Genomic DNA, 13,364 nt, shown 5'->3' on the forward strand with positions numbered 1-13,364 from the left:
TGGCTGTGGCTACAATGTAGCTTGCCATCACCAGTGTGTGAATGTGTGTGTGAATGGGTGGATGACTGGATGTGTAAAGCGCTTTTGGGTCCTTGGGGAATAGTAAAGCGCTATACAAATACAGGCCATTTACCATACCTGTCAGTTGGTCCGCTGGTTCATCTGAGTACTTGATCTTTAAGAAATTGCACATATTGGTCACTAAGGGAGACATGCATTAAGCCCTCTTTACTTGCTATTGCTGGTCCTTGTTTTCTCCTTATTTTCATAACTCCTATATATGGCAATTTGTATCATGCTAGCGAATGGCTATGTTTAGCTACTGGTCTCTTTTTTTTATTACATGGAATACGATCAGTCATTGATTGGCTTCTCCAAAACCTGGACCTTAGCATTACTTAACCAGTGTGGGATCATCTTGAAAGAGAACGAAACAAAAAGCAGCCAAAAATCCAAAGAAGCGCTTTAAATGTCCTTCAAGAAACCTGGAGAGCTATTCTTGAAAATGACAACAAAGCTTTCCTAAGAGAGTTCAGGCTGTGCTGAAGACTAAAGGCGGTCATAAAAAATATTCAATCTTGTTAGAATTCTTCAAATTGCAGTGTATTTCCCAGTGTTTTTGAGAAAATCGTTGCTCCAAATTTTTCTCATTTTCCTAGCAAAAATATAAAGAAACGTAGGGTGTATCAAGACTTTTACCCAGCAGTGTTTCTATTAAATATAAAGAATAAAAAACAAAGTCAAACACCTGTCTGTGTTTGTAAAGATATAAACTTCAGTGAATGACTGCACTCATGCGCTTTAATAGTGAATGTATTAATAGGGAAATGAAATGACCTGGTTTGGGTGCAGCAGGAGGGGAGGGGTTGTTTGTGGGAGAAAACCTGTTCACCGGCAGGTTATGAGTCAAAGACAAACCAAGATAAACGGAGTGAACTTTAAGCATACTCCACGTGTTACACTTTATACCTTTTGTACTGCTTAACACCTCTCGTATAGTTTTTGGGGTGAAAGGGTGTTTTAGGTGACACAACAGTGAGTAGTCGTGGGTGTGTATCATCGCTGTGTTCTGTGGTTTTACCCAGCTGTCCTTTTTTGTGTTAGTTTGACAGGAGGAGATGTGAGCCTTAGCAGCTCTCAGTGCAGCCTTAATGCCATTAGCATGGTTGAGTGGGCAGACAAAGTGCTGAGGTGTGTTATGCAGGCTATGCATGATGAAAAGAACAAGACAGCGGGACGTCAGTGAAACAGATGAGGCAACATGGCTATTGGCAATGTCAAAACATTACTTGTGTCCTATTTTTCTGCATTTTCTATTACTTGAGACCCTTTTCCACAGTTATTTCCATTTCTATACGTGTCCTTTTTCATATTCACCCTGCAGCCCATCTCTCTCGTTCTCTCAGTCGGGGTGTGAGTGAAGACTGCGTTTTCTGTACCTCTTATATTTGAAGGTGTAATAAATAGCAAAAGTAGATTTATGACAAGAATTGATTCACTGAAGTTTTGTATTCTTTCTTTTTTCTGCCCCCCCTTCCTCTATCAGGTAGCGGTTTCTCAGCAGAAGGATGCCGCTGGTGAAGCGCACCATCGAGCCCAGGCACCTGTGCCACACGGTGCTGCCAAGAAACATCAAGAACGAGCTGGAATGTGTGACTAACATCTCCTTGGCCAACGTCATCCGCCAGCTCAGCAGCCTCAGTCAGTAACCTGAGGACACTCGTGTACAGACACATGTGTTCTTTCATAATTTAAACAGACACGGCACACTATACATACACAGACTTGCTTCCTTTAAGTATAATAACTTTTATGAAATTTGTTTATATTGGCAGTGAGGTTGTTCCATAGTTAAAGACTGAGATATTTGCACTGTACACAATTCTAGTTTAAGTAGTATGTGCTCTAAAAATCTACCAACATGCCTGAGTGTAAATCATCTCATTCGCAGTATATTTTGGTCGCCATAGTTTGTGATGAATTCATTCGTGCTGGGAAATTTGAGAAAACATTTTGCATATTGCAGCATATGTTTATGACTCACAGGCCATGGCATGAATCCACTTCATTTTATAGAAGCTAAAAAATTAATTCAGTGCATGAAATAAATGGTGGGTGATAATGTAAAATCACTGCCTACATTTAGTAGGGCAGAAACTGGGATGTACGCTGATGTATAAGTGAACCTGGCTGAAATGTATTAGCATAAAGAAAATGTTGGCAGAAAGTAATAGTTTTATCATTCTGGCTTAATCTACACCATTTTTTCTTTCTTTTTTTTTTTTTAAATTAAATTTTGTTATCACACATTAATGCTTACGTCTCTTTCAAAGCAGTCAGGCAGCACCTTTATGTCCCTAATGGCTTTCCACCTCACCAGTGAGCCAGTGTTTCCCCTACTATCATTAACTGCACAGCTCAGGCAAAGGAAAGACGTCTGTCTGTCTGTCTGTCTGTCTGTCAGAAAAACTATGCAAAAGCTATGGTGCCAAATTCCATGAAAACTGGTAAAGCAGTTGAACAGAGACAAAGAGGGAATCCACTGAATTTTGGAGAAGATTTGCACATTTTTCTTTAAAATTGCAAAACAATCCATTGCCTTCAGTGGAAAATAGAGAATGGGGAAGAAAGATGATTTAAGTGAAAGGTGGTGTTGCTTTTGGTGCCAGATGGGCTGGTGCGTGCGTTTCAGAAACTGCAATTTTCCCACACAAACATCTCTAGGGTTTACGGAGAATGGTCCAAAAAAGAGAAATTAGCCAATGAGCGTCTGTTATCTGACTGTCAGAGGACAGTGACTGTTTTAAGCCAAAGGGAAAGAAACAGTACCTCAAATACCCACTCATTATAGCCACGGTATGCAGAAGACACACTCCAAGAAACTGAGTGTCATTTAAACACCACAGCCTATCTGAGTATTGTTGCTGATCTTCTAATGGTTGTTTCCAGCAGCCGTGTCACAAAGTTTAAATCATCTCATCTGGTTTCTTAAGTGCAACAGGAAGTTCGCTTTACATAAAAATTACCTCCACAGCCACCAGTTGAATACCTTTCGGCTCTTAATATCTTTAAAATAAATATATTTAATCAAGCTACTCAGTCCATTTCAGTACTTATTTTCATCTCTGTTTTTCAATTCTGTGTGTGCCTAGGTAAATATGCAGAGGACCTGTTTGGAGAGCTCTTCAATGAAGCACACTCCTTTTCTTTCCGGGTCAACTCCCTGCAGGAGCGCGTGGACCGCCTCTCCATCAGTGTCACACAGCTGGACCCCAAAGAAGAGGAACGTGAGTGTTGTATCCACACAAGCCGTTTCACACACCACATCCCATTCTTTTTGAATTTCTGATTTTGTCTCTCTTACTTTGATTTGTGTGTCTGTAAGACAGCTCTGTGTATGTGTAAATGTGCCTGTTGGATGATTAAACTGAATCTCCTCCACTAATATTAAACACAAATTTTCCAACCCCCCCGGTGGTGAAAACCCAGGCCAGTAATAAAAAAAAGTTTCTTTACCCAATAAAGTTTTTATGTGAGGAGAAATCCAGTGGTTAGACTGTAGCTTCTGTTAGCAGTAACAAAAATGGAATGTGATCATCTGTGGGACTGTCAGGTAATCTAGGTTATCCTGAGAAAGGGTAGGCAGGATGACACAATAGGGTATCTAGTGGGGAATGCATTGCAAACTAAAAGGGGAGAGAATCATAGCAGTATAATACCATGCTCCAAGGCGCCATATCGATTTCCTGTGGGCCAGCGGTGTGTTTACGGCTTTGCACAATGCTACTGTAACTGCTGCCTTGTCACTGATAGAGACGGTAAAATGCTCACTCAGTTGTACTCACTTATAACTTTTCTGTGAATGCAACCAGAAACTTTTTTTTTTTTTGTTAAACAAGGCAATGAATTGTTTCGTTTTTTGTGCAGAATTATAGGTTTTTATTTTAAACACAGATAGACGGTAGACTGCACATTCCAATCTTCACTTTGGTCTCTTTCTTTTCCCACTCGTGCAATGATACCTTGACATTAACCAAATCACTTTAAACTCTTCTTCTTTTTTTTAATCAACACCATTTTCACCTTTTCCCTTCATCATCTCCTCACAGCTGTTCCCCATCCTGTCTGCACCCTTTATTCTGAGCATGTCCGCACATAATATCTGTGCTGAATGGATAATTGCAAGTGATCTAATTGTAGAAGCCTGTTGTGCAGGTCTTTGCTGGGAAGTGAGATGTTTTTGTGTGCAGAGGTTGGAGGGGAAACACGTGTGGGCTAACACGCACTCCTCAAAAGGTTCACTGTCTTAGCCTGCAGAGTATGAACTATAAATATTTATTATTTTAGAGACACATCTATGGATTTACTTTGGGAAATACCCAAGCAAAAACTAAGTCAATCTTTGTATCATTTAAGTAAAAGATTACTAGCTCCTATTCATGTGATGTTACTGTGATTGAGTTGATAAATATGTGATTATGATTTTGTCTTTATTCGCTGTGTGCATGTGGTCCATGGTCTTATCTCCCCTCACATACAAGCCTGACTTATCCCCTTTTAGCTCAAAGTATTGGCTTGAGAGACAATGGATAAGAATCAGCTCAGTTGCAGTTTAAGTGTGTGGTGGTGGTGGTGGGGGGGAGAGCTGGAGGGGTGGAGAGTAAGAAAAATGGAAGGATAGAGGGATGGGTGCATAATACAGGACACTGCAGCAAAAACCAGTGGTGTGTAAAAGGACTGTACCGCAGAATTTTCTGGGCCAGGTTGAAATGGCCTCCTCTGCAGGTTACAGAGATTTCCCACTCAGTTCAGCTCCTCGGTATTCATTTGTTACCAAGAGAAAGTTGTCTTTGAATCAAAAAGCCCACACTTACTGTTCTCTCGTAATATGTTAATAACTGATTAGTGAAATCAAGTTATAAACGGCAAACTAAGCGAGTATGCTATGACTGCACAGGAGATGAACAGAAAGATGATCAGTTGTGCGAAGATTTTAGGGTTTTTGTAAACACGACCCTGCATTTACCACCTCCCTTTCCTCTTTCTTTACCTATTCATGGTCAAACACACACCACAGTTCAACTGTATGCTTTTAGAGTAAGCACATAGCTTGCTTTGTAATATGGCAAGTGTGTGTTTCCGCCTTGTGGTTGCCATGAGAAGGAGGTGTGAAGGAGAGGAGAATGAGTGCACAAAGGGATTGGACCATAAATCAGGACAGTGAAGGAATAAAGATAGGGTGGAGGATGGGGCACAGGCAAGGTAGAGGAGTGCACTTATATTTTACAGATGCTGTCCACAAAACCACAACAAGTTTCTGTGAGACAATTTAAAACCTTTTATGAGCTATTAGCAATTGGTGCTACTGAATTTAGTGCACACATACTGTAATTTGTGATTAAGTTATCATCATGTTCAGTGCTAATACTTTTAATTTGCCTGGCATAATCAGTGTTGCAGTAATTATTACAGGATTTGTAAATATGTGAAATATTGAGTTTTTCATATTAAAGTTTTCAGATCTTGAATTGTTTGTGATGGTTCTCAGGCACCCGGGTCAGGGTAGTCTATAGTGATGGTAGTCTAAATAATGAACCATCAAAGAGTCTAAGTTCTTAGACTCTTGATTTGAGGTTTAAACAATAAAAAAAAGTGTATGTTTAAAAAAAAAAAATGTAAATCTCACATTAGCTTTACCAGAGGGGTCATGGTTAGCAATGATGCAGGGAAACACCATAAAAGTGTACTGTGGTAGGCATAACATATCATAATAAGCACTTCTGCCAACTCTGCCAATATACATAATCTGCACCTGACAGAAAGAGAATGACTGCTTTATGAAATAAATGGTGGGTGATAATGACTGCTCCCTGTTACCTTAATGGTGTTATAGCTGTACTTAAAATAAGATGAGATATTTGGAATTTGTTAGATTAGCACCTTTCACTGAATCATAATTGGTATTTTTACACCCAAGGGCTAAATTTAAACCTTTTGCGCACCGAGGATGGAAAGTGTTGGTTTAATAATACCTATGACGAGCAGACACATCCTATTGTTTCTGTGTATATGTACATACGGAGCTTGTAGGGGTCTAAATGAGCTTTGCCGCTTAAAGACATACAGTATAACTCGTAAGGAAAAGGGGTGAAGGAAAGTAGGGGACTTGAAAGAAGTTCAGCTGAAGGTCGCAGAGAAATGTGGGATGAAGGAATGGCCATAGTGATGTATGCAGTGCCACTGCTGGTGCAGTGGTTAAGGTCAAAGAGTTTTATATCACATGAATTTATATACAGTATGTTAAGTCTCACACACACGCACACACACACCCATAGCTTGCCCACATCCTGCAGGCTTTTCAAAGGGTACTCTGCCCTTTAGACCTCAGTTGCCACTCCCCTTTTCGTCTCTGTCTGCATTGCCCCCTGCACCCCTCTGTCTTTGTTGTCCTCCTCACTCTCATCTCTCTGATTGATCTCTGCTCTTCCTCCATCTTGCGTGGATGCTATTTGTGTGCTGTCAGGCTCTCTTCCCCCTATCACTGTAGCCAGCCAAACTAATGACCTGTATCCCCTATTTAATGGCCCCGTTATATCATTGCACTGGCTGCGGGCCATTATGGAAGGCCACAAAGCCACCCCAACTCCCTGTGCACTTTTCTTTATGTGGCGTCTTATTCCATTTCTCGCTTCCCCTATTAGTACTTCTCATCTGTTTACTTGTGTACCTATTTTATACATGGTTTATATTTCCTCTATCACCAGTTTTCTTTTCTAACATGATTTTTTTTGATCGTTTTGTATTTGCCTTTCTCTCTTTTACTTCAGTTTTTTTCAGTTGCTTGTTAACCTTCCCTGACTCCTCTCACTTTTCTTGTTCTTGCCTTTGATCTTTCCTCATATTTTTATCGTTTTATCTTTTACAAAGTACTACATGTGTACAGAGTATATAAAGGTAGAGCATTTAAAAAAAAAAAAAAAAGGCTAAATTGTTTTCTCCCAAGCTCCGATTTGTTGTTGTTGTTTTTTTGTCTCCATTTCCCATTGTGACTGGAAAGACCGAGATAGTAAGAGGAAGCATCTGTTTAAATGTGTTTAGTGTATCAAGTGGTCAGATCTATAGTATACACATCCCTGAGAATCGTAGGGAAAATAATGTTCAGATTGAGGTTTTTTTTTTCTTCTCATTTATGTCCTCTTCTTTTGTTATGTATACATATTTATGTATCCCCCATGGTGGCACTTCTTGGCTCACAACAAGAAGGTTCTGGGTCTAATCCACCCTGGCTAGGACCTTTCAGTGTGGAGTTTGCATGTTCTCTTGGTGCTTGTGTGGTGCTCTCTATGTCTACTCTAGGTCAAATAGTTGAACAGCACTTTATTATAATAATAATAATAATAATAATAATGGATTGGATTTATATAGCGCTTTTCAAGGCACCCAAAGCGCTTTACAATACCACTATTCATTCACTCTCACATTCATACACTGGTGGAGGCAAGCTACAGTTGTAGCCACAGCTGCCCTGGGGCAGACTGACAGAAGTGAGGCTGCCATATCGCGCCATCGGCCCCTCTGGCTGACTTTGTTTGAAAGCGCTTTATAAATAAAGTTATTATTATTATTATTACTCTAGGTTCGTCCCAAAGTTGAAAGATGTGCTTGCTTGGTGAATTGGTGAACCTAAATGTGAATGTGCTGTTGTTTGTCTCTCTTTGTTAACCCTGCGATGGGGTGTATCCCGCCTCTCATCCACGACAGTTAAGATGGTCTCATTGTGACCCTGAATTAGATAAGCGGATGGATGAATGGTTCTGTGAAGGAATGGATGATTTGAATAAAAGCTCTGGTAAAGGCTTACAGGAAAGCAAAAGTGCAGCCCTCAGCAGCTGAAAAGTGAGGGCTGATACACCCGGGGGAAAAAACAAAATAGAAAACAAGTAATAATGCAATAAAAATGGACATAATTACATGTATAATTTAATTATTAATTTTAATATAACATTATAGACATTTTTCTATAATTCTGTCAGTGTTTATGTTTTGTGTTGAAAGTACTGTATTATGAAATGTTTTTATTTGCCAGGCATTCAATTTCTTGCACTAGATGGTTTTTCTGGTCTGCCTCACCATTTATGTAGAAACCAGTGGGACATGGTCATGTGACAAAGTTTTTCTTCAGGCAGACTCAGACAATTATGCAGATGCTAAAAGAGCATTTGGACACCCAAAAGCATTATGAGTGATGACTAGCAAGCAGCCGTGATGAAAGCCTACTGAAGTCAACCCCAAACTGATAAGGTGACTTCAACAGTTTATACTTTCTTCTTAGTACACACTAGTTGACAGTGCAGTTGTGAATACTAACACGATGTCCCAGTACGAATTTCAGATGGTTGGCATGCACTTCGTGTGTCTTTTATTTGTTCTTCTTCTGCAACAGTCTGTCTCACTGCAGTACAAGACTCACTCTGTTTACTCTAAAACTGTGCATAACACTTGTAATTTATGAGGGTTTTCTATGCACATGGAAGAACTTCTAGTTAAATTTGACTAAAGGACAAAATGAAAGACAGAGGACAAACAATAAACAAGCTTAGGCGGAGAGACGGAGCAAAAACCGAATCAGGGAAAGGAAAGAGTGTGAAGAACTGCGCAGAAGGGGAAATATAGGGCAGCATTTGCATTGAAGTACAACAGCAGAGGGAGACGTGCCTGCATACTAAAAGACACTTTGGCCTGTGACTTTTCTTATCTAGTATTGCTGCGCGTAGGACTGCATGTCTATGAGATAGGGGGATGAAATGAAGAAAGAGGGAAAACATAATTTTCGTGAAACTAGGAGGGGAGCTGAAGGGAGGGGTATGTGAACGACAAGAACTTCCTCACCTCTCTTTAGTTGAAGTGTTTTAGAGAGATGCTATCTGTTTAAGAGAAAGATATGAGGGATAGAGATAAACTTTCCAGCACTGGCTTGCTGATAAGAAGCTTCACATCCTGAGATCAGAGTCTGCTGCACCTGGTGTTGCTTGACCTAACACACACACACACACACATACACGTATACACACACACTCTACTTATGCCTCTGCAAGGACCCCATATCCCAATTCCTACACGGACCCTAAAACCAAATCTTAACCCTCAAACAGTTCTTTCAAGGTTTGAGAGCATTTCACACCACACACAAACACACAGACACACACACACACACACACACACACACACACACACACACACACACACACACTACACACATTACACACACACAATTTACACACTACAACCACTCTCCCTCTCTTCTATATCTCTCACTAATTTACTTTCATTCTCCTATACATACACTCACATTTTTCACATTAACTAAATGTCTTCGTTAAATGGGTCTAATTGGTAGTTCAGCTGAATAAATGACATTTTGTAATTAGGATGTAAATGCTCATGTTAAGAGATCCATCTGAGCACGCGTGTTTGTGTGCCTTGTGTTTCTCTGCCCGCATTGATTAGTGTAGTAATCTGCACTGAAGCTCTAGTATTGCTTTGTGGAGGTTTATAGCACCTCACGCTGCATCAAATGAGTCCTGGCACAGACTTGTGCGCTGCCTCTCACTTATTTGTCGCTTTTGCACCTACTTGTCACACCATCTGACAGCCTCATGCACTTCCCTTAATTCACAGGGGCAGCAGGGCACAGTGCTTTTGCTCAGCATACAACAATACCAAATTGGCACTCACCTTTTGACCACTGCTTGTACCTGGCCCTCACAGGCTGTTATGTGGCTATAAGAGTCCTTTCTGTGGGGTTTTTCTGTACATTTGCAAGCGGGGAGTGGGAGTACTGGCATCAGCTCATGGTGCACTTTCCTGACTTTCAGCCTAACCTTCCTGTGGAACAGGGGTAGTACAAAAAAGAAATGCCCTACAGGGATCACTAAAGTATAAAATAATAAAATATCACTTTAATGTTCATAACCCTTCCCATGTCTGTATCCCTTACCTTCTCCCTTTTCAGCTAGAGAAAAATGCACTTTAATTTCTTAGATCTCAACATTACTCCTACAATTATCCCTGGCTCTTCTCTGATCACTGTGGGCAGTCAAATTGTCATGCCACTGTAGCTCTGACTTTGATTTTTTTTTTTTTTTTGCCCTTATCATCCCTGGTGTGTCTGATCTTGGAGCGACTGAAGTATATTATTACACCCCCGGCACAAGCGCAAGTTAAAATCTTAAAGGATTAATCTCTCTTTCAGCATGGGTTCTTATTTTTCGAGCTCTGGAGATATGCGGAGGCTGATGACTGCAGCATCGCTACAAACAAGTTAATACTAGCAGGCAGGCAACAATATTATATACACGAAAAAGCCCCACAAGTTAGACATACTCATATTTCTTTTTTTGAAGTTAACCGTTATGTCTGTAAATCATAAACATCCATTACATACTGACTTCCTGCTCTGACTCATGCTACTGCAGTTGTGTTCAGTGTTGTGTTCATTAAATTGCTTTTTTCAGCTGATCATCAAGTCTAACGTTGCTACATTGTTCCTAGATTTCAGTAGCAAGTACATGCCCATGTTTGGTCTGTGATTTTTAGTCTGTTCTTAGGTGGTTGCTAGGCAAGTTGATGGCATCATGCTATACCATGCATAATTCAAGTTTTATGGATAGAAATGCGATGTTATTGTTGTCATTTATTCCCACTTTCATGCCAGGAAAAAATGAGGAAATACAAAATACAACCCCAGCTCTTCATTGTCACCACAAAATTGATGTAAGAACACCCAAACTTTGAATTCAGAGACTCATCTCATCAGCCAATGCCTGGCTAACACGATGTTCTACTGATACATAGGTATTTAAATCAGCGGAATCATCGTATTTGGTGTAGTACTTTATCATAAAGATGAGAAACTTTTGTCAAAACTATGAACAAGGTTGTAATAAACCAAAATCATTATTTAAAAGTTTAATCAGGTTGCATAGACAAACACTAAATACATATAGAGTGCATTTTTAAATGCAAGCCAACAGGTCAGTGGGAATGTGTAAGGTACATGAGTTAATTTATATGGATAAACTTTAAAGCTACTTGTATTAGACATATAAGACAAAAATGACAGTTGATCATGAGCTCTGGGATCCCCCCACCCAGGTACTCCAAATGCTATGTGTATATGCATGCAGGTACACAGCACATTTAAGATGCATGTAGTTTTTCCATAAATCTTGTAGCAGGAAGCCACAGAAGACAGATCAACCCCCTCAGTGTCACCTTGTAGCCTTTTCTGTTTAACTTGGGACAAAATGCTGTGTGCAGTATGTTTTATTTTCCCTCCTGTGTGTGTGTGTGTGTATCCAGTATAAATGGCTGTTAAAGCTTTTCCCTTGTGCTGTCTTTGAAGCTTAATCCACCCTCTGGCTCTGCTCAGGTTACTGTGCTTCTCTGGGTCCCGGGTTTCTGTGGGATATTTTCTGTTTTTCTTATTAAAATCCTACTTGATGTGTTTATGTATCTTCTCTCTCTGTCTCTTTCTCTTTAATACGGCCCCCTCCTTCTCTTTCGCTGCACATTCCCATGTTAGTTTTAGGTCTTTTCTCTCTTCAAATTTCCTCTCTTTTCACCATTTGTTTGCCAGTATTTCTTACGAATGGTTCTTTCATGTCAGCTGCTGCTCTTTGTTTTACTGTTGGTACATCTTTTCTCCGTCTCTGTCTGTCCCCTGTTGCCATTATACCGGCTCTGGTGTGTCCAAGTCGTTTTATTATCTCCCTCTTGCATTCTATGGCCTCCTATCTCCCTTGCAGAGTGTTACTCACGAAAGCTCAGCTCCCTCATGGTGTTTGTTCATAATGATACTTCAGTGCCTCAGGTGGCTGGTATGTCACAACACTGACAGTCTGTGGAAGTCATTATCCAGCTGCATTGCTGCAATGTAGAGGACTGAATTGTGTTAGTAGACCCTTACTGGGCTTTATCTCATTTTGCTGAGGCAATGGTTAAATGACTGTAAGTGATTTCCTTGCAGTGTTTTTTAGATTGTACGTTCGTTCTGTCATGTTTGTTGGTCTGCCGTGCCATGACTTTTTTTTTTCTTTTTCTTTTCCTGAGCTTCTTCTGGGCACCATTAAAGTACATCCATTTGTCACTTCCTCATGTATAATTCAGATCTAGTTGCAACGTTCTAGATCTCTTTCCAAGACTTTCTGTTTACCAGATTGAGGGTTAGCATTGGTCTAGTTGTGTGTGTGTGTGTGTGTGTGTGTGTGTCCCATCTTCCCTTTAGCACTTTCTCCAGCCTGTTTTTCTGTGAGCTTCGTCTGTACAGAATTGATTTTCTTCTGTTATTTTTATTTTTTTTTATTGCCCTCTGAAAATGTCAGTTATTCCCGGATGAAAGAAGGGCAATCATTTCTACGGTTTCTGAGAGACGACCTTAGCTTCACCTAGCCTAGCTTATCTTGCTCATCATGTTGTTGTTTACTTTAAGGGACTTGAAGACGACCAGTTAGGACAGCAATGTAGCGTTAGCCTGAGGGAGGACGCTTAGTGGTTTATAATAGGTTTAGTCTGCTGTAATGTTGATTGTGACTGTTTGATTGATGATGTCAGATTGATGATGATAATGAGGAGACGGAACCAGATGCTAATTACTGTGTTCATCAATGACATGAGAGAGACAAAGAGCCTGTTGGTTGGTGTGTGTGTGTGTGTGTGTGTGTGTGTGTGTGTGTGTGTGTGTGTGTGTTGGTGTGTGTGTGTGTGTGTGTGTGTGTGTGTGTGTGTGTGTGTCTTCTGAACATTGTTAGGCAGGTACAGTCAAACAGCAGTAAGCGTTGGTCTTAAAATGCTGTCTCTCCTTCTACCTTCATAGAGGTAGCAAACATACATGTGGCAGATGCTTCACAAAGAACCTGCTTTCTTCCCCTCTCTTCTCTTTTCTCCATCTGTCCCTCCTTTCCCAGTGTCTCTTCAGGACATCACCATGAGGAAGGCCTTCAGGAGTTCTACTGTTCAGGACCAGCAGCTGTTTGATCGCACGTCTCTGCCTGTCCCACTGCAGGAGACGTACCACACCTGCGAGCAGCCCCCACCGCTCAACATCCTCACACCCTACAGGTCTGAATCCAGCCAGTTTCACTGACTCTGTGATCCTTTTTGCAAACCATTGTAACTGGTTCTATTGTATTGGGGTTTTTACTTCTCAACCATGAAAGACTGATGGGGTAATGGGGTATTGTCATCATCCCACCAAGTGGGCAAGCGGGTAGTGCATGGCTATTCAACTACGAAGTTAGTTGGGCCAGATTTTCAAACCGAGGAATTTATCTGGGCCAGGTATTTTTATTTATTTATTTTATTTT

General features: G+C 40.5%; 1 protein-coding gene across 4 annotated transcripts in view; it reads left to right on the forward strand.

Annotated features, from left to right (window-relative positions):
* The window catches only part of wasf1 (WASP family member 1), a 64,716-nt gene that overhangs the window by 28,333 nt on the left and 23,019 nt on the right, over positions 1-13,364 (forward strand). For all 4 annotated transcript variants that reach the window (XM_042225983.1, XM_042225987.1, XM_005914546.2 and 1 more), the window contains exons 2-4: positions 1,547-1,701; positions 3,153-3,287; positions 12,966-13,119. In XM_042225983.1, the coding sequence (XP_042081917.1) occupies positions 1,569-1,701; positions 3,153-3,287; positions 12,966-13,119 (422 nt within the window). In that variant the 5' untranslated portion in view covers positions 1,547-1,568. The remainder of the gene's footprint in view (positions 1-1,546; positions 1,702-3,152; positions 3,288-12,965; positions 13,120-13,364) is intronic.

This window comes from Haplochromis burtoni, unplaced genomic scaffold, assembly GCF_018398535.1.
Source record: "Haplochromis burtoni strain Fernald_Lab_line unplaced genomic scaffold, NCSU_Asbu1 Contig_8, whole genome shotgun sequence".
Taxonomy (NCBI): Eukaryota; Metazoa; Chordata; class Actinopteri; order Cichliformes; family Cichlidae; genus Haplochromis; species Haplochromis burtoni.